The sequence below is a fragment of the Octodon degus genome, unplaced genomic scaffold (genome assembly GCF_000260255.1).
Source record: "Octodon degus isolate 3935 unplaced genomic scaffold, OctDeg1.0 scaffold00116, whole genome shotgun sequence".
Taxonomy (NCBI): domain Eukaryota; kingdom Metazoa; phylum Chordata; class Mammalia; order Rodentia; family Octodontidae; genus Octodon; species Octodon degus.
Window position 1 is genome coordinate 6893652 of NW_004524692.1, and position 21640 is coordinate 6915291.

The 21640-nt window shown below is 46.3% G+C and overlaps 1 protein-coding gene across 1 annotated transcript in view; it reads right to left on the bottom strand.

Annotated features, from left to right (window-relative positions):
• Atp1a4 (ATPase Na+/K+ transporting subunit alpha 4) overlaps nt 1–20650 on the bottom strand; it is a 42805-nt gene extending 22155 nt beyond the window's left edge. The window contains exons 1-12 of the mRNA XM_004639938.2: nt 20184–20650; nt 19977–20036; nt 17906–18109; nt 17249–17366; nt 14645–14775; nt 14257–14374; nt 9107–9375; nt 6642–6840; nt 6355–6461; nt 6054–6188; nt 2224–2416; nt 1926–2098 (exon numbers count right to left, since the gene is read on the bottom strand). Coding sequence (XP_004639995.1) covers nt 1926–2098; nt 2224–2416; nt 6054–6188; nt 6355–6461; nt 6642–6840; nt 9107–9375; nt 14257–14374; nt 14645–14775; nt 17249–17366; nt 17906–18109; nt 19977–20036; nt 20184–20348 — 1872 coding nt within the window. The 5' untranslated portion in view covers nt 20349–20650. The remainder of the gene's footprint in view (nt 1–1925; nt 2099–2223; nt 2417–6053; nt 6189–6354; nt 6462–6641; nt 6841–9106; nt 9376–14256; nt 14375–14644; nt 14776–17248; nt 17367–17905; nt 18110–19976; nt 20037–20183) is intronic.
• Nucleotides 20651–21640: the final 990 nt, after the last annotated feature.

Below are 21640 nucleotides of genomic sequence, written 5' to 3' on the forward strand. Positions count from 1 at the left end.
TATTTATTGTGTGTGTGTGTGGCCAGCTCAGCCCACCAGGGGGCGGGGCTGGCTGGCATGTGGTGCTGGGGGATCGAACCGCGGTCCCTGTGCTTTGACAAGCTTGTTTGAAGTAGGTGCTTTAGACCACTGAGCCATCTCTCCAGCCCCAAAATAAATGTTTTTTAAAAAATAACTCCCTGTATCCTTTCTTACTTTCCCTCTCTAGTGACCAATCTCTGCACTAAGAATGGCTCGGGTTGACCACTGGACAAATTGCCAACAGTCAGAGGTCAAATATACTCCTCCTCCCTAAATACTTCCACATGGCTGTGCCAACCTGCCCTTCTCCAGGTCCGGGACCCAGGGTAGGCAGGAGATTCAGAATATGAGGCACAAGCATGGAAGGTGCCATGTATTATCTCTGATCCAGGAAATGCAGGCGCCATAGCTCAGGGTTAGAGAAATCCCTCTGCCCCCATACCTGAAGTCCAAGGCCCACCCTATCAGAGAGGACTTCCCCGCTCTAGGTTTTTTCAGCCGAGTTTTACAGTTGGGCCAATTTATTGACATTTCCAGCTTTCTTTCCTGGACATAAACCTGTTAGGGAAGTTGCTCACTCCAAGTCAGATCCACTGAGAACTCTATTGCTCTCAGGATCTGTCTCAGTTATTTTTCTCTTGTTGCTGGGACAAAATACCCCACATCCAAAATTAAAGAAGGAAAGGTTTATTTAGCTCACAGCTAGTGGAGGTTTCAGTCCTTACTCAGATGGCTCCAAAACAGAGCAGCACATGGCAGAGGGCAGCTGTTCACTGTGGCAATAAACAGCAAAGAGCCAAGGGAGGGGCAGCAGCTGTAGCAGAGAGCAAACCCCTGTCCCCGCCTTACATTTGCATGCAGATTATCTGCCTCAGGGTGGGTGTAGCACTCACACCCAAATCCCTGCATTGCATCATGAATTAATCACAAATTCTAGAAGCCGCCCCATGACTGCATGAAGCTCTGCGGGGACCACTAGACACAAACCATAACAGCATCTTATTCTCACTGCTCCCCACCTGCCCCTCAGCCCCTTTGCCTCTTTCCACTTTTCCACTCATCCCAGCACCACACATCCTAGCACTTCCCTGTGTGGTCTGTAGACCTGCAGCTTCAGCATCACCACCTAGTGGCTTCCTTGGGTCGAGTTTGAGACGCGCTATGCTGGACACTGGTTCTCAAACTTGTCCACTCATTGGGATCTCTATAGATTCCTGGGACCATCCTGAGAACTTCTAATTTAATGGATCTGGGATGTGTGTTAGACATCAGATTTTTCAAGTTTTCCTGGTGATTCTAATGTCCAGTGGGAGATAGGATTCCCCCCCCCCCACCTCTTTTTTTTGGCAGAACCAGGGATTGAACTCAGGCCCTTGATCTTGCCAGGCAAGCACTTATTCTACTGAGCCATTTCCCCGGCTCCAAGATAGGATTCTTGATGTAGAGAGAAGTTAGTATCAAATATCTTTTAAAACTAAAAAACCACAAGACCAGCCCTCTCTGTAATCCCAGCTACTCAAGAGACCGAGACAGGAAGATCACCGGAGTTTTCGAGTTTGAGACCAGCCTGGGCAACAAAGTAAGACTTCATCTCAAAATAAATATATACATAAAAATAAATAAATTTTAAGAACCTCCAAACCACAACCAAAACCATAAGCTCAAGGAGGCAGAAATCTAATGAAAAATTTTTTTTCAACTTTTTTTTTTTTTCTTTTGTGGTATTGGGGATCAAACTTGGGACTCTGGGCTTGCCAGGCAAGTGCTTGTTCCACCGAGCTATATTCCCAGCCCAACGAGGCAGAAATCTATTAAGCCAAGATTACCAAGCACCTATTCTGTGCGAGGCTTTCTACTAGCAGCTCCACGCTATGACAGGTCACCTTGGGTGGGCAGGAAGTTACCTTAATCCCTGCACTCCGACACTTGCTCACAGCGGAAGGCACAGCAGCACGGGGAGGGTCAATCATGGATATGAGGCCCACAAAACACAGGTTGCTCATGGGAAAATTTATTTCATCTGTGTTAAAGGGGAAGCCTGCTGCGAAGCTGCTTGGAAGATTCAAGAAGCAGAACCCTGGAGAAAGAAAGAAGGGGCCAGCAGTCATTTATCTTTCTGTGTTCCTGTCCCACTTCCCCCATATCCTTAACTGTGCACTCCACAGCCAGCCAGCTTCATGCCCTGCTTCCGGGGTGCCTCACCGAGCACACGCTCCCCTAGGCCTCCCAGCTCTGCGTAGACGTCCTGGAAGGTGTTCTTCAAGTCATCGTCCATTGGGAACTCCTGCCCGTGCAGGAGGAAGGTGGAGCAGAACTCCAAGATCCTCTCCGGAGCGCCCTTCATCATCAGCACGTGGTCCTGGGAGCTGTCCTCCAGACACTGGTGGATGGACAGCTGCGGGGAAGCAGTGGTGGGACTGAAGGACAGGGCCAGGAGCAGCCGCAAAAGCCAAGGGTAAGGCCTTTTGTGCTGTGTTTCCAGACGCGGTATCATTATATGGTTCTGATTGGCCTTGAGTGTCTATGTAACCCAACCTGGGTACACAACTGTGATTCTCCTACTTCAGCTTTTTAAAAGGTTTTGAAGGTAAAAAATACAACAAGCAAACTGTTTCATGTTCTTCCTCACTGTTTCCTTTGTACCACTTGCCCCCAAATAGAGTCAAGGTTGAACCCATCTCCTCTGTTACAGGAGTCTCAGAGTTCTCAAGGTAAGACAAACACTCTCACTGCTGACAGAGAGCACAACCAAGCATGGGAGACACAACACACAAGAGCCCAAGACCAGTGTTTGCCAAGTGCAACGGCTCATGCCTGTAACCCTTAAACTCAGGAGACTGAGGCTGGAGGTGTTGAGTCGTAGGCTAGCCTGTGTTACATAGTGAGTTGAAGGCCAGCCCAAAGCATGGTGAGAACTTGTCTCAAAACCAAACCAAGGCTGGGGAGATGGCTCAGTGGAATAAGCGCTTCCCTGGCAAGCGCAAGGGCCTGAGTTCAATCCCCGGTTCTGAAAAAAAAAAAAAAAAAAAAAAAAAGCAGAAAAAGAAAAACAAAAATTCAACCTGCATGAGTGTCTTATTAGTGTTACAGCCTCAGGTCAGGCCACTTAACTCTGCAAAATCTAGTTCCTTCCATAAACACGTGAAAAGTTCTGCCTTGACTACCTTACTGGGTTTTAGGTGAGAGAGTTGTGAAAAAACAAATACTTGGAAAATTGTGAAGCCTGATAGATCAGGCATCCTGGTGCCATCTGAGATCACTAGCTAGTATTTGGGGGCAGTGGACAGGAAGGGGACATATTCATGAGGTGGCAACCACAGCAACCAGGAGGGAGATATAAGATCAGCTGAGCTTTTGCATTTTCTCCTGCTCCCTGATCCATGAAAACAAATTCTCCATGAGTACCTCAATTTTTTTTTTAATTAAAAAACATCCTTTTTATGGTACTGAGGATTGGACCCTGGTGCATGCTAGGCAAGCAGTTTACCACTGAGCTACACCCTCAGCCCTGTCTCTTTAATTTTACTTTGAGACAGGGTCTCTCTGTATTGCCTAGGCTAGTTTCCACTTATGCTCCTCCTAGCCCCTGGCCTCAGCCTCCTGAGTAGCTAGGATTACAGGTGTGGGTCACAGTCCCAGCAGCTTCCTCTGAGGGACAGGAAACGCCTGCTGTGTTGCCTGTAGGGAACAAAATCCGTGTTTTGAAAGGAAGTGTGGGAGCCCAGGGGAGAACAGACAGTTTGCCCTGAAGGCAGCTGGGAATAAAACCAGCTTGTGGTTACAGCCATTGCAATTAGAGACTATTCAATGAAGTTGAAAAAATATGCTTAAACATTTCACAGGAAAAACCCTTGACTCCTTAGGCAGAAAGCTACAAAATGTTAAGAAAAGTCAAGTGTGGTGATGCATACCCATAATCCCAGTACTCAGGAGGCTGAGGCAGGAAGATTGCTGTGAGTTGGAGGTCAGACTGGGCTACAAAGTGGGTTCAAGGCCAGCCTGAACCATATAGTGAAACCCTGTCTCAAAAAGACCCCCCACCAAAAAAAAGTTAAGAAAACTCAACTTTCTGAATACTCAAGAAATCTTTGCTCAGTGAATAAAAGACCCAGAAATGAGTGTGAGACCAAGTTAAGCACAGACAAATCACATCCTGATAGAAGACTACAGATAGAGAGGGTGGAGGGAGGAACCGGAAATGCCAGAACAGAGAATTTACCTTTCACTTCCATTGTAGAGAAGGAAAGATAGTGAGCTGTGGGAATGGCTAGTACGCTCAGGTGTCCCTTGCAGAGAGTGGCCAGTCTTTACAGCAAGCTGGTAAAGGCAGCTAATTCAGTCCCCCAGGGCAGGTGCCTGCTGAGCTGGCCTGGTGCACATGGTGCCCATCGAAAGACAGTCCTGTCCTTTGAGCTGAATAGTCAGCAGTTCAGAAGAGTCTTTAACATGGTCAGTTTAGGGCCTGTTGCTATTTGTTGGCTATCCTATCAATGTTATGAACATATTTTGCTTTTATTTTAAATCACACCATGGGAGAGGTGCCTAATTCTTTCTGAAGGCTTTACTTAGGCATTGCCAAGCCACAAAATTCCTGTCTGGTTACTGAGGCCACCAAATGTCAAAAACATGGAAATCAAATTTGCAACCTCAGCCTAGGAGACCTATTTTATTACACTGACTAAAAACTAGTGTAATAGGCAAGACAGGAAGGCATGGATCTATTTAGCTCTTACTTGCTCTGCATTTAATATGAATATATACTGATAGGTTTTTTTTCAGGCAACTATACAGCAGAAAAACAGAAGCAGGAGAAAGAGAAGGAGAAAGGGGCTTTATTATCTTTGAGGACACAGAGAGAATTCCGGGAAGATAAAGGATTCTTTGAACTGGAACAAAGGGAGGCTGAGGCTTTCATGGCTTTTTGTCAGGGGTGGGGTTTGAGTGGAATGTTTAGATATACCTGAGGAGCTGATTGGGGCCTTCCCTGAGGTGGCGGGAAAGGTGAAAGGAAATTGCTCCCTGGGCTGGGTTGGAGAAGAAGGGGAGAGGTGGTCCCTTGGATATAAGCTTTTGTTTTAAGGTCTTCAGCCATGTTAGATGACAACCATAATAATTCAGCAATTCCTACTAGGGCCAGAACCTATCATATAGTATAGGTAACTGGGTTTTTAAAAATCTACACAGATTGTGTTATTCTATCATGTGTTTTTTTAAGACAGAAAGGCAAAACTGACATGGGGGCTTTGTGCTACACACAGCTGAAAGCTCAGCCTTTACAGCAGTGGGGGGAATTGGGGACCCCACTCTCCCAAGCAACTCCTACCGCACCTATAGAACTCAGATGACCTGGAGAGTACTAGGCATGGTAAATCCAGTGTCCCCTACTTTCTACTGGAACCTTCTCTTCGAGTCTACCAAGACTGTCACTTGACAAAGAAGTACTGTGAGTTTTATGGCTTGCATACTGCTACCGTCACCCAGGGTTTCCTTTCCTCTTGTCTGCTCCTCCCTAGATCACAGATCAATAAATCACTGGGAAATAAAAACTTCACGGCCACTCTGGAGACTCAGTCACCAGCACACCTGATAGCAGCTACTGGAAATGCAGGCGTGGAGCAAAAGGAATCACTTGAAGGCGATGAAACAGAATGCCCTGCCAAGGGGACTTTGCTCTGCAGTGGCAAATCTCATAGTGGACACAGGCGCCTCAAGCGGCTGTTTGTGACCTCAACATAACATCCCTGATGAGCCTGTGTCCCCTTCCAACCTTTCAGAGAGAGGTTTTTGGGTTTGCTTTCTGTCCAAGTGGCGCAGGTCAGAGGTTGGCTTAGAATGCACGGCCTCGTCTCTTGTCACTTGGCCCACCTCTCTTGGCCTGGTTGTCACCTCTTCTGGAGTTAAGGCTTCCTCTTAATTGGGATTCTTCTCTCCTGAGCTATCCCACTGCTGGAGGCGAGGTTGAAGACAGAGGCAAAACTCCCTTCCTCCAGTGATGAGTCTCCCCCTCCCCCACACCTTTGTTGGTTCTGTACCTGGTACTTGTTGGTAGAATTAAAGGGAATCTCTGCCACTTTGGGGTTTTTCTCTCTCATCTCCTTCACAGAGCTGAAACTCTGCTCGACAAACTTGAGGAGGGCTGACTCTGACGCATCCCCTGTTGTTTCCCGCTGCCAGGATGAGTTTGTACAATAAGCCCCAGTGCGTGTCAGCAGCAGGCAGGGCTTATCCGTGGCCAGGGAGAAGGGCTATGTGGGAGAAACTACCGCAACCTCAGGGGAGGAAAGTCTGAGGCTAGGGACACCAAGGCACCCTCTTCACCCATGGGCCTGACACCTTAGCTATGGGCAGCATCTCCTGTTCAGCTTTGAAGTCAGCTCGGTTGCAGAGACCAGCAATGTGGGCCAGGATGAACCAGGTATCAGAGCTCTTGGAGAACTTCGCTAGGGAGGAAGAAGGAAAGGACTATAAGGTATGGGAAGGTTTTGAAATCAGGGTGTTGTTTATATTCTGTTTCTTACCCTGGCCTTCTCTCCAGTCATCTCTGTGACTGGATTCTCTTGACTCATCCATCATAGCACCCCAAATCCCACCACTCTGGATCCACCCACACCACTAGTCACCAGTCTGTTCCTCGCTGGTGTCAGCATTGTGCACAGTCCCATCGAACCACAAATGGGCAACAGTCATGCGGTTCTGGGTGAGGGTGCCCGTCTTGTCCGAGCAGATGGTGGATGTGGATCCCAGCGTCTCAACAGCCTCCAAGTTCTTCACCAGGCAGTTCTTCCGTGCCATGCGCTTGGCTGTCAGCGTCAGGCACACCTGAGGCCAGAAGGCAGGGAGAGAAGGGACAGAGAACGTGGACTGCTCACGCTATTTTGTTTTGGAAATGTGTTCTTTTCTATTTCCCCTGTGCTCCTTCACGCTCCTTAGCAATTCCATCTGTGCCCATGGTAGAGGAAGCTAAGGAAGTGATTGTGTTTGTGGTTTCCGGCAAGAGATTCCATGTATTCCTTTGCCTGACTATCACACAGCTGACCCTCTCCCCTAAGGTCTTCCAGCTGTTCTGCCCAGAGGCCTCTCTCCTATCCAAATCCAGGTCATTCCTTTCTCTTCCGTCTAATTTTTCCAGAGAGGATGATGATATTGAGGAGGAACATCGTAGCGTAGAAAGGGACATGTGAAATCATTTAAACCAGAAGAGTTTTGTTGATTACAAATTCAGCAGAAATCAGGTGCGTGGCTCTGCCCCCAGTTTTGACTTGGTAGGCCACCTAAAACCCAAGATAGAGTTGCTAGGAAAATCTGTCTTAAAAGCTCATGGAAGGGCTGGACAAATAGCTCAGCAGAGTAAAGTGCCTCCAAGTAGGTGCAGGGGTCATGCTGAGATGGAGATTGAGACTGGGCGTGGTGGTGCAGGCCTATAATCCCAGCTCTTGGGGGGGCTGTAAACAGGCGGATCATTATGAGTCTGATCTAGTAATGAGACCCTGAACACCCTGTAGACCCTTCCTTAAAATACAAATAAGTAAATAAATAAAAGCTAATGGAGCTTTAGGGGCTGGAGAGATGGCTCAGTGGTCTAAAGCACCTACTTGGAACAAGCTGGGCAATGCACAGGGACCGCAGTTCGATCCCCCAGCACCACATGCCAGCCAGCCCCGCCCCCTGGTGGGCTGAGCTGGCCACACACACACACACACACACACACGTGCGCGCGCGCACACACACACACACACACACAAATAAATAAATGTTAAAAAATGGTTTAAAAAAAAAAGCTAATGGAGATTTAGTGTGTGCTTAACATAAGTACAGGATTCTAATCATGAGGTTTAGTATATACACATAATATCCCCAGTCCAAATGCTTTCATATTAGTTTAAATATTACCCGAGCATTAGTCTCATTTCTACTTTAGGAACAATAATGACAAACTAGAGCACATCCCAAACATGTCATCAGCAAGACAAGGAGTCTAAAAACCTTGTCATAGCAAGAACTGAAGGACACAGGATCACCTTTCCCCCCCATTGGAGACTTGGAAGGGACACAATGGCTACCACCAAAAAGCTAAAGGTCCAGGGATGCTGCCTAATTGTAGTCCACTTGTGTGGCATCCCCAAGACCTTGGGTTTGACACACACACACACACACACACACACACACACACACACACCCCTGAAGGGCTAGATTGTAAAAGAGAACCAACTTATTGTATGTTTTTTTTCAGCTGGCAAAATGAGGATGCAGGGGCTGGTGAGATGGCTCAGTGGTCTAAAGCACCTACTTAGAATAAGCTTAGCAAAGCGCAGGGACCGCGGTTCAATCCCCCAGCACTACATGCCAGGCAGCCCTGCCCCCTGGTGGGCTGAGCTGGCCACACATACACACACATAAATAAATAAAATTTTTTAGAAAAAAGAAAAAAAAATGAGGATGCAACAATCATATTTCTGCTCAACGTAATGGAATTTAACTATAGCAATCCAATAATGCAATGGGCAGAGACAAAAAAAGGTACCTCCCATTCTTAAAAAAAGATGTAATGCTCTCTTCTGGAACTCACAATGTCCAGCATCAGCTCAAAGACTGAATTTACAGGGCCCTTGCTCCTAGCAGGATTGCATAATCATAAATGAACCTTTCTCTATACACTGATGAATAAACTGAGGCCTGGAGATATCAAGTGGTTTGGCCAACGTCACCTGCTAGTACATCCAGGGCTAGAACTTACTCGTAGGGGAGGCTTATTTTTTGGTTTTGGTGCTGAGGACCAAACCCAGGGCTTCCAGCTTGCTAGGCAAGCATTCTACCACTGAGCCAAATCTCCAGCCTCTGGAACTCACTCTTGAGTACCTATGCCCAGTGCTTTCTTCTTTGAAACTCACTTTCTCACTGAAGAGAAAGAGGCCAGAAAATATGGCAGAAAAAGCCCACGTGATATTGGCAGTTAGTAATTTCTGATCTATACACTTTTGGAAATGCTCTGTACTTGAGAGATTCAACAACAAAAAAATGCATGAACGATTTCATTTTCCTTGGGTGTTCACTGGCCCATATGCCACCATCCACCCTCGATACTCACAGTGACAGTAGCCAGCAGCCCCTCAGGTACATTGGCCACAATAATCCCAATGAGAAAAATTACGGCCTCTAGCCAGCCATAGCCCAATGCAAGAGAGAGCCCAAAAAAAGTGACGCCAAGGAATATGGCCACCCCAGTTATGAGGTGGATGAAGTGCTCAATCTCAGCACCAATGGGGGTTTGGCCGGTTTTCAGGCCTGATGCCAGTGAGGCAATTCGGCCCATCACAGTGGAGTCTCCTGTTGCAATCACAACACCCCGGGCTGTTCCTGTGGACCAAAGGAAGAGAGTGTGATATTGCATATGATAAGCACCTAAAAACCCAAGACAGAGTTGCTAGGAGAATCTTTTGTTTTCATACATAGTCTTTGATCCTAGTTCCTAAGACCTTTGTAGTTGAGTGATAGGAGTCTCTGACACATAGCTCCTAAATCCCCTGGAATTTCCTGGGAGATAAGAAAATCTTTTGATTTGATGTAGTCACTCTTGGTGGGGTCCTGGAGAGCACTACAGGATGGAACTAAGGACAGGAGAACCAGCTTCGGGGTTTAACCCCACTGCTCTACCTTTGAGGAGGAGGGATGGATTGCTTACTAATGGCCAGTGATGTAATTAGTCATGCCCATGTAATGAAACTTCCCTAAAAAAAAAAAAAAAAAAAAACAACAAAACCTCCAAGAAGACTGGGTTTCGAGAAGATCCAGGTTGGTGGACATGTGGAGGAACCTGGGAGATGGAGTACCCAGAGAGGGGCCAGAAGTCCCTGTCCTCTGCCACCCCATGCCCTCAGCATCTCTTCCACCTTGGTGGTCCTCTTTTTAATGTCCTCCATGATAAATGGGAAAATATAAGCCAGGCACTTTCCTGAGATCAGTGAGTCATCATTCTAGCCCCTTAGCTGAACCCAAGGAAGGGGTCACAGGAGCCCTGATTTTTAGCAGCCTCTCTGAGATACAGATGAACAACCTCAGTCTCGTGAGACTCAGTCCTCACTCAGTGTAAGTTCCAGCAAGACAGAGTCAGTATTCAGTTGAATTCTGGGACCCCTAGTTGGTATCTGCTGGAAAAATGGATGGTTGATATGAAAATCTTTGCCCAATTCAGACATAGAAAGGTTCTGTGCTCAATGTGAGAGTCAAAAGGAAAAACACAAATCCTTTTTCTAGGGGCCAGGGAGATGGCTCAGTAGAATAAGCGCTTCCCTGGCAAGTGCAAGGGCCTGAGTTCAATCCCTGGTTACACACACACACACACACACACACACACACACACACACAAATCCTGTTTCTTTTTTGTCTGTGGCAAGCAACCAAGATATGCCCAGTCTGAAATGGGAAGGCTGTTGGGCTTGGTTCCTAAGAAAAGAAAGCTGTGATCAAAAATAAGGTGGGCGTAGCAGGCCCTCTGGGAAGACACTACGTTCTGTCTGCCTCGTGTGTAGTGCATACAAGTAAGGGTTTCCAAGTTAGAACAATCTCCAAAGGCAATTTCACGGCCCTCTAGACATACCCAATCCTATTGCTTAATTGCCTTCACTGTCAAGAATGCCTTCATTACACTTAGCTGGAACATCTCCCATTGCCTGTACATTTCTTGTTTTGTCCTCAGCGGCTGAATAGTTTCTACAGCCCCAGAGACAGCAATCACCCCTCTAGCAGCATCCTGTGTCCCAGCAGCCCTCTATCTCCTAATCTGGTGGTTGTCATCTGGGAGCAATTGCCCGCTCCTCCTCTTCTCAGGGACATGTAATATCAGGGGCCATTTTGGGTGCCCCCAATTAGCTACTGACGACCTAGTGGAGACAAGCGAGGGATGCTGCTGATGTCTTGCAGTGGCCAAGACAGCCCTCCTCTTCCCCTACAGCGGGGGTTCTCTGGCCCCACACGTCAGCAGCTGAGCAGCCCTGCCTGACCCAAGCCCCCTTCCCAACTTGCTAGCTGGAGCCAGCCTGACCTCTGCCGGGTAGCGCAGGTCATGACAGCTGGGTTCTGTGCTTGTCTGACCTCTTCCCTGCGCCTATCCACTCCCCTGCAATGGGCACCTGGTCATCATGTTTGGCTTTAACGTGCATAATGCAGGCCACCCTTAAGTGGCTTGACATGCTGGGTGTGACAAGATTCTCTGCCTAAATTAACTCCTCTTGCTTTGCCTTAATGATTGAAATTCCTAAAATCAGAGTTACTCAGGAAAGGAACACATTATAGAAATAGCACTTAAGTTAGGAGATTCAGGGCTGGAAGTTCAACTTTCCAAACAGCTAACTCTGTTCCCTGGGGCAAGTTACTTTTGTGATGTGAGACTCATTTTAAAATGGGATTAAAACATCTACAAAGCTGGGAATTTGAATGTTTTAAAAACCCTGATGATCAGGGTTTGGCACACAGTAAGCACTCAATGAATGATTTATCCTCTTCTCTTAGATGAATTTGGCTAGAGTCTCCATAAGGTTCATAATAAAATTGCATGAGGGATCTAGAAGAGCAACTCATTACCAGCTCCCACAAACATCAGCCTCGCGCAGCTGATGGCCTCCATTTCTAAGATCACCTTTATCTATACGAGTCTGAAGGTGGGGTCCTCGAATTGCAGACAGGTCAGTGGTTTTTTTGTTTTGTTTTGTTTTTGTTTTTTAGAGGGAGATTTCTGGAAATTTCACAAGATGAAACTTTCCACATTTAACCTTTGAACTTACTGTCAGAGGCATTATTTTTTTTATGTTTTTTAAAATTTTCTTTTGTTTCATTTTGTTTTTTGTGGTATCAGGGATCGAACTCAGGCTCCAATCTAAGAGGCTTTTTTTTTTTTTTTTTTTTTGCAGAACTGGGGCTTGAACTCAGGCCTTTGCGCTTGCCAGGAAAGTGCTTATTCCACTGAGCCATCTTCCCAGCCCCTAAGAGGCATTCTTGAGTCTTATAAAGACACTAAAATGAGTGAGAATAGGATGAACTGTAAAAGGCTCAAGTCAATAACTTCTGAGGATAACCTACTAATATTATAGACTGCTAGACAGTGTTGGATTGTTTTGCTGAATTCAAACACCTATAGTATTTAGATGCCAATAGAATATCCACCTCTGACAGGACTAAACAAAAAAAGGGGATACAAAAAAAAGATCATTTTGTATTTATATATGCAAAATAGTTAGGATAGATATACAGCTACTTTCACTTAATTCAATGAGAAGAAAGAGGTGTACTAATAGTGCTTGGACAGGATATCATGTCTGCTTCTTGTACTATGGATAACCACTAAGAAGATAACAATGTACAATGTATTGATTATCAAAACTGTTATAAATTGATTATTAATCAGCTTTGAAACTGTCTCATTCATATTTGTTTCTCAATAAAATTAAAATAAAAAAATAAAGTGAGTGAGAGGTGCTGAGAGGGTTTTATGGTCTTGTTGGGATGGGGGTGGGTGGGTAGAGTTGGTTTCATCTATCTATCTATCTATCTATCTATCTATCTATCTATCTGTCTATCTACCTACCTATCATCTATCTATCTATCTATCTAGTCTAGTTCTTCATTTTTATTCCTTCCACAATGGTTTCCCTGTGCTGCGGAGATAAAGTTTAATAACAAATCCCAACACGTCTAGAGGCAGGATGGGTTGGTGTCAGTCTAGGGGAATACTAAAGCCCATGCATCTTATATTACAGGGCAGACCAGTTCTTTTAAATACCATCCATATAAGCAGAGAAATAGCTCAGGCTCTCTGGAAAATCTGTGAGTGCCCAAAGAAAGACATTGTACTGTAGCCCCATTAAAGCCCATAGTTATGACAATTAAGAGGCAAGGGTGCAAGTTAAAGTTATGCTTTTCTTTCTATGGAAAGTTTAAAGGACAAATTGGCCTTGGGTAAATGCTACTATCTTGTAAACCACACCAAAATTCCTCAGTTTAACACTCAAGAGCCCCTTCAACCTAGCTCCACCCTCTTGGTCTCATCTTGGGTTCTGCTCCTCTCCCAGCATGCCCTTCTTCACCTACCTAGGTGCTTACTGCCCAAAGCAACGCTGCTACACACCTCTCTCCAGCTCTCCTACTGGAGTACATACATAGCTGGTGGAAAACCTACCTGGGAAGAACAAATCTGAGCAAATTTGTTCCTGAAACATAATAGCAGAAGTCCAGTAATTTTGGGGACAGTTTGGCCTCCTGTACCTTGCTGTCCAATTTTTAAATTTTAGAGAATAACATTTTCTGGCTTGATGTTTCCTGAGTGTCTATTCAGTCATAATGTTAACCTTTAATGAATTTTTAATTTAAATGATTTGATCACAAGGGAAGACATTAGTCATCTTTTAGGGCCGAGGAGGGTCTGGGAAGGGCATGCGTTTTGGAGACAGATTAGAAGTCCTAATCATCCCTTTTGTTGACTTGTACTCTTTGATATGATGCTTAATTTTGTTGAGTCTTAGCCCTTCGTGTGTAAAATAGGGATCATACCTACTATATCACATTGTGAGAAACAGAGAGAAAATCTATAGCACTTGACATAGTGCATCCAATAAAATGCATTTATGCGTTCAGTAAAGAGCAGCTATTTCTAGATACCCCAAATTTACTCTTAAGCATTAATCACGGTTTTCAAGTGTGTTCCAGGGAGTCTTCAGGAGGCTTTAAAGGAAAAGGGCAAAGAGGAGACTGACATAATGATGTTGAGTCCTGTGTCATCACTTTGGCCAGAGCGCCCGTTTAGCTCAAGGGTGCCCTTGATTCTAGGAGCAAAGCCAAAGTCTGAAATTTCCAAAGCAGGATCCTCTCTTGGAGTCTCGTAGCAGGGAAAGAGCCACCCAGGGTGGATTATTCACCAGGATGAATAATCCTCCCCTCTGTGCCCATGTCAGCACATGCAACATAGTCCTTTCACTTGCTGGAATAATAGTTGATAATTATGGGACACTTCTCATGACTTGGGACTTGAGTTAAGCACTTTATAATTCTTATTTTATTTAAAATAAAAACCATGGGCAATGACTTTTAGTATCCTCAGTGCACAAAGGTAAAAATAGTAACTTTAACCTTTCTCTGAAGGCCAACTGCCCACCAGTTCTTACCCCAATACCTTTAGAAGATCTTCCCGAAATCTGCCTGTTTCAGTCTATGCTTTTGCATCTATGCTGCTTAGGATTCAATATTCACCTTCCACACAGTTGGTAGAGAAGAAGCAGATATTTCTGGTCTCCAGAGGGTTCTCATGGGTGAAGTTGGGGGACCGGGATTGGGGCTCTGATTCCCCAGTCAAGGATGAGTTGTCCACCTGGGATGGGAAGGAGGAAGGGTTGTCAGGTGAGTACAGAGAGAAAGGCAGCCTGAGTTACAGTAAAACAGTGTGTCTCTATCACCAATGTCGTCACTGATCTATACAGAGAAACAAATGTCCAGGCCAGTACCTCGTCATCTGTCGCCACAACCTCACTCATAACTTCTTAAGGCTTATAATGCTAAGATCATACTTTAACTGAGCCCAAGTCCCTACTGTCACCTAAGCCCACACTAGCTCAGTCCTCAGCTTTCCACCACTCCTCACCTTACACCCTTGTGCAGAGATAAGCCGAATGTCAGCAGGGATTCGGTCTCCGGCCTTCACCTCTACCAGGTCTCCCACCACTACTTCTTGTACATCAATTTGCATCCTCTTTCCTCCTCGAATTACCTGGGCTTTCTATGGGAAGAGAGAGCAGGGCTGTTTCTAAAGCTTTCTGCTCCCCCCGTGCTGTTCCTCACCTACAACTTTTCTATTCTAGACTCCCCCCTCTTGACTCCCCATTTTTGCCACGTCACCCACCACAGTATTCTTGAAGGTGTCTTGGAAGGAGCGCATTCCTACAGCACTGCTTCAGGGCCCTGTGCAAGGGCGGTCTTCCCATCATGAGGCAGGATCTCTCTCCTTACTCCTAGGCCTAGGACTTGCTTTGGTCCATAAGACATTAGCAAAAGCGATGCAGGCAGAGGCTTAAAAAGTGCTTTCAGGTTGGGGCTTGCCCTGTTGTTGCTGGGAGCCCTCTGCCCCATATGACAAACCCAAGCTATCCTCCTGGAAGAACTGAGAGCAGGAGGACAGAGGCCCCCACTGTCCCAGTGGTCTCAGCCTAGGCCTCAGACAAATGGGTGAGGTCATCTGAGATCATCTAGCACCAGCTGAGGCCAGCCCAGGCCAGAACAACCTGGCCACAGGATGGGAAGAAAGAATACATTATTTTAATTTAACCAAATTTGGGGGTTGGTTTATTCTTCAAACTTCTACTTCAAAACTACCAAAATATTTTCTCTCAAAACTTCTTATCCAAGGCAAAAATTAAATTATATTGATACCAAAGCTAGCAAGGCTATCATTGTTAGGAAATTTTAGAACCTATTCCTTTAAAGCTTCCAGGCCTACACCTAGGAACTCCTGTCTATTATTATATTATTTCTTCATACCTTTTAGAACTTTTCATTAAAAAAAAAAAATTAACCTTAAGAAAAGTTGCAAGAGGCTGGGTATGGTGGTGCATGTCTGTAATCCCAGGAAACGGAGGCAGGAGGATCACTGCCAGCTTGGGCTGACTAGTGAGTTTAAGGCCACTTTAAACCACACAGTGAGATCCTGTCTCAAAAAAAAGTTGCAAGAATAAAAATAAGACTACAAATACCTAAATAAGCTCTACCTTTCTTCACCTATTAGCATTTAATCTCATCTGCTTTGTCATTTTTTTTTTTTCCCTTCTGTATTTAGTACAGGGTCTACAGGGTCTTACTACATAGGTCGGACTTGTAATGATCCTCTTGTTTTCAGCCTCCCAAGTGCTAGGATTACAGGCGCGGGCCACCATGCCCAGCCTCAAGTGCCATCTTGGCATGCTCCGGGGACGGGGCTGGCACAGCACGCCCGGCCATTGTGCTCTGCCTAAGTAGGCGCTTTAGTCTGCTAAGCTATCAGGCCAGCCCTTGTCATTGTTTTTTATGTATCTACATTCATGATGTGTGTATACTTTTATTCCCCCCTGAACTATCTAAGGTAAGTTATATCCAGCATGATTTTTCTATCCTAAGTATTTCGGAATACTCCTGAGAATTTTCCTAATTCTTATTAGGTTATTCTCTTATATAACCACAACATATTTTTTGGTTTTAGTGAGTTTCACGATTATACAATTCTTTAATCTCCCAACCGGATTCTAGTTTTGTTATTTGACCCCAAATATCTTTGTTTGGGGGCAGCGATGTAGTTCAGTGGTAGAGCAATTGCCTAGCATGTTAGGACTCTTGGTTCAATTCCCAGCACTGAAGGAAAATAAAGTATTATTTTCTCTTGCAGAATAGCATCAGGGGGCTGGAGAGATGGCTCAGTGGTCTAAAGCACCTACTTGAAACAAGCTTGGCAAAGCACAGGGACAGCGGTTCAATCCCCCAGCACCACATGCCAGCCAGCCCCGCCCCCTGGTGGGCTGAGCTGGCCACACACACACACAATAAATAAATGTAATAAATAAAAATAAATAAATAATTTAGAATAGCATCAGGTCCAGGACTAAATATTGAATTCAGCTGTCATGTCTCTTGGAACACCTTTAATTTGCAGCATTTCCAGAGCTCTTTGTTGTCATCAAAGTCACTGACATTGGAAGAATGCAGCCTCCCCACCAACCTTGCCTTTTATTTATTTATTTATTTTTTTAATTTATTTATTCATTTAGTGTGTGTGTGTGTGTGTGTGTGTGTGTGTGTGTGTGACCAGCTCAGCCCACCAGGGGGCGGGGCTGGCTGGCATGTGGTGCTGGGGGATTGAACCGCGGTTCCTGTGCTTTGCCAAGCTTGTTCCAAGTAGGTGCTTTAGACCACTGAGCCATCTCTCCAGCCCCATATTTATTTATTTTTTTAACAAAAGATTCTCATCTGGGCTGATACAGTATTTCCTCATGGGATCCAAATGTGCCTTCCAGACTAGACTACTTCTGGGTGATGTTGTGTCTCTCCCAGGGCTTCCCAGCCTCCCTGGATACCCCTCAGGGCTGAGGAAGTAATCTGGGCCCATTCTCCCCAAACCAGCAGACTCATCCCCCTCATTAGGGGATATTAATTCTCCCGGGGGCTTAGTAACTACAGCTGGTCCCATCCACACCTCTTCTCCCTAGATCCTCCCACACCCAACCTGCCTGTGGCACCATGGTTTTAAAAGACTCCATGATCTTGGAACTCTTGGCCTCCTGGTAGTAGGAGAAGCAGCCCGTGATGGCCACAACGACAGCCAGAACAATGCCCAGGTACAGCTGAGGACAGGAAAGAAAGGCTTATCACTAAGTCCTTCTCTTCCTCTTTATTCTACAAAACCAGCTTGCGAAGTTAAAACTAGAGGGCTGAGGTGGGAAACAGAGAGGCTTAGAAGAAGTTGGGATGGGTGGGAAGGTGTGGCTTTTAGGGGAGCAGTCCTGAGCTATCAGGAGCAGTCAGAAAAACCTCAGGTCAGAGAACATGCCTGTCTTTTCCAGAAAGGCTGCTCATCAGCAAGGATTCAGGGGGAGGGAGGGAGGCAGGGAAAGGGAAGAGGAAGAGGTTCCAATTCTGGGAAAGAGAAGAGGACTTCAAAGGGCCTTGGTGAGTGATTGGGAAACAAGAGAAAGCTTCTGGGGCCAAATGATGCAACTCAGGGGGTGGAACCCAGAGCTGTCTATTCAAACGCCAAGGGAACCAAGACTGGCCCAGGTCTCCTCAGGAAGAGCTGAGCCTCGTAGGGATTTGGGCTGGAGGATGACAGGAGTGTTGGGCACTCAGTAGAAGAGTTCCCAGGGCTGAGCTAAAGCATACTCACATTATCTTTGTCAGATTTCTGATGGAAATGCACCTGGATGCCGTAGGCCACAAAGCAGAGGATGGACCCAGTCCACAGCAGAAGGGAGAAGCCAGTGAACAGCTGTTTACAGAATTTGACCCAGTTTGGAATGGTACGGGGAGGGGTAAGTGTGTTGTATCCATCTCGAAGCAGGATTTCCTTTGCCTTTTCAGGACTAAGGCCCTGCGTGGAGGGAGAAGAGAGACGAATGGAGAAGGAGCTGGGAAGGAAGAGGCAGTTATGGTAAGGGGGACCCTGAAGTCATAACCTCATAGACCAAAACAGCTCTCTGAAGGCCGATGTGGAGGTTCTTCCTAGATCAGGTTTTTTTTTTTTTTTTTTTTTTTTTTTAAGGGAAGGGTCTATAGGGTGTTCAGAGTCTCACTACTAGATCAGATTTGTAGGGATCCACCTGTTTATAGCCTCCCAAAAGCTGGGATTACAGGCATGCACCACCATGCCCAGTCTCTATTGCCCTCTCAGCATGCCCTGGAGGTGGGACCTGCATGCCAGGCCTGGGGATTGAATCTCCAGCCCCTGTGCCTGCTTGCAGGTGCTTTAATCTGCTGAGCTATTTGGCCAGCCCCAGTTTGATTATAGAAGGGATCTCATTTAGCATGCTTCCACAGCAAGATTGGTTTGTTTATGGGTTTATTTACAGTCTTTTTTGAATTTGTTTTTTGTTTGTTTTTGTTTTTGATATAGGCTCTGGCTATGTAGTTCAGACTCATAGAGATTCTCCTGTCTCAGCCTCCTCAGTGTTGGGATCACAGATGTGTGCCACCATGGCTGGTTTGGGGGCTGGCAGGGCATGTGGACTGGGTACTGAATTCGGAATCTTGAGCCTGCCAGGCAGGCACTTTTGCCGCTGAGCTATCTCCCCAGCCCACTCTTTTGAATCTGAAGGCCTACCTTGGGGCCAGATAGTGTGAAAATACCAACATTGATAAGAATGATTTCTCCTTTTAGGGAGTTCAGGTGGGGAGATGAATAGAGATAATCCTAAGGTGCAAGCCCACTGTAGTGATGAGACATAATTTGTACCATTCGTTACAGATACCCACACTTTGACTATCGAACTTGGAAATGGGGAAAAAGAAAAAACTAACTAAAGGCATGAATGCACTGAATCTCATTCTAGCCTTGGGTGCTAGCTTATGTATTTGCCCCCAAAAATGCCCTCTGAAAAGCCCAAGGGATCCCAAAGCTCTTTTAGGACACTCATAAAGTTAAATAATTTTCACAATAAATATTAAATCATTGTCTTTTCACCTTCACTTTCAAGAATGTGTGGTAGGGTTTTTGTTGTTGTTTCAGTGTTGGAGATTGAAACTAGGGCCTTTAACTGAGCAGTAAATATTCCCCAGCACCTTTTCACTTTTTGAGGCAAGGCCTTGCTAACTCCCCAAGTTGCCCAGGCTGGCCTTAAACTCGTGATCCTCCTGCCTCAGGCTCCCAGAGCGGTGGAATTACAGGTGTGCACCACCATGCCTGGAGTGGTAGAAATTTTCTGAATGCTGCTTGACCTATGCATAGTGCAAGAGACGGAATACAGAAAAGATACGAAACACCACCTATGCTACATAAAAAACTATATTCCTTAAAGAGATTTGCAAAAAAAAAAAAAAAAAAAAAGATGCCGCTAATTTTTCAGTTCTGAAAAATAGAGTTCTTTTGATAAAATGTTATTGATACTAATTTATGGTGAGCTTACTCTTCTTTTTAAAATAAGTTGGGAAACACTTTACAGCTCTATTTTAATTACTAACATGATACAATTAGACAAGTTCAGCTCCGCAGGGTCATGGATAAATTCTAAGGATGTAAGAGTCCCCAGGATGAAAAGTTGGAGAAGTGCTGCTCGGGACCATTCCTGTTCCCTTCTCCAGCCCTGCGCTGTCGTGAGTGGGTACCCTTGGCATCTTTTCCAAGCGGCATCGTGCGGCCCATGGCCTGGTAGACAGAGCAGTATGAGCTTTCTAGCTCGGCTCTGCCCCGGCCAAGTCAGAGCCGGAGCCCTGCTACCTCCTGGGGGGAGCTTCTTACTTACGTGTGTCAGGTTCACGGAGTACTTGGCGCTCAGCTCTTCCAAGGTTAATTTGTGATCATCCTGAAAGGGAGGAGAGAGTCAGGGAGGGAGAAACGGTGAGCTCCAGCCCTTTGCAGAGGGAAGGAGAAAACACTGCGGAAGTGGACAGTTCTGGCCTGGGCGCGGGTTGAGGAGGTGTTCAGAGGGGATCTGTTCTGGAGTTCTCACCATGACCACCTCCTTCTTCAGTTCCTCTATGTCTTTCTTCTTTTTTCCCCTCTTCACGTTCAGCTTCACTTTTTTTCTCTGCCTACTCTTAGGCTCCTTCTGGGGCCTTTGGCTCGGGTGCTGGTCGTGGGGACTCACTTTCCCTCTTTTTCCTCCCCGATCCATGCTTGTCCCTAGGCACAGTCGGCCAGCTCAGTGTAGGGCAGGAAAGCAGAGCAACCGGGAGCTGCCAGGAGAGGCGCGGAGGCTGTGTGTGTGGCGGGGGAGATGGGGGAGGACCCCAATGAAGGGCCAGCGTGGGGTCGTCAGGGCAGAGGGGTGAAGGGGAGAGAGGCCTGAGTGGCCGAGAGGAGGAGGGGTCAGGAAGGAGGGCGTGGGATGGGGTTCCAGGAGCTGAGGGCGCGATGCGGAGGCAGGAGGGAACAAAGCTACGCAAGGCGCGGGCAGCTCCGGGCCTGGACACTGAAGATGCTCGCGGTCCTCTGCAGGTGGCGGGACCAGCGCGAGCAAAGAGCGGACGCAGGGTGTGCTGGGAGCCCCCAGCCCCGGGCCTCCTGGTGGCCTGGCAACGGCCCAGCATCACAAAGCTCCCTGTGGACGTTCTACCCTGGAATCCCCCGCGTTCCCTCTGTCTTTGGGTCTGAGAATTCTTGGAGCTGATTCTGCCACAGGGAGAGTTTGGGTCTGAGGGCAAAACCAAGACACAGTCCTCCTGTGGTCTGGCGTCTCCTGAGGCTTAGAAATACCTCAGACTGCTGACTCAAAAAATGAGGCAGGTGCTCCGCCGCGGTGTGCTTTCCCAAGAGGCGCAGGTCTTTACCAACACTGAGTTTGCGTTTTCACCCATGGAGGTTAGCTAGTACAGCGGACCGCACCTTGGGCTCTGGAATCAGGACTGTGTTTGAATCCTGGCTGGCTTCTCTGTCTGGCAGCTGCGTGGCTTTGAGCAACTTAACTAACCTCTCCCGGCCTTTCCTTTCTGTAAGGGGGACGCCAGCTATCTCAGAGTGGCCAGGGTAAGGATTAAAGCTAGTGCTCTACTTGAAGCACAAAGCCTGGCACGCAGCGGGGGACTAGTAAAGAGCTTGATTCCTTATCAGAAATTTTGTTTGTGGCTTACTAAGCAGATCTTTTCCATGGAAGTAAAACTACACAGTTCCAGGTGGTAGCACAGCACTCCCTTGTTTTAAAATGATACATTTGCCGTAGAGAGAGCTCAGTGGCATAAGCGCCTGCCTGGCAAGCTCAAGGTCCTGAGTTTGATCTCCAGTACCAAATACAAATAAATAAAATAAAATAAAATGATGCATTGATCTCTTTCACCCTTCTCTGACAGCTTGATAGATGTTTGACTTAATGGGTGTCATGTACAAATTAGTTTTTGTCTCCTAAAAACCATCTTAAGAAGTTACATATTTCTATCAATCATTCATTTATATTTTTTAGTTATATATATC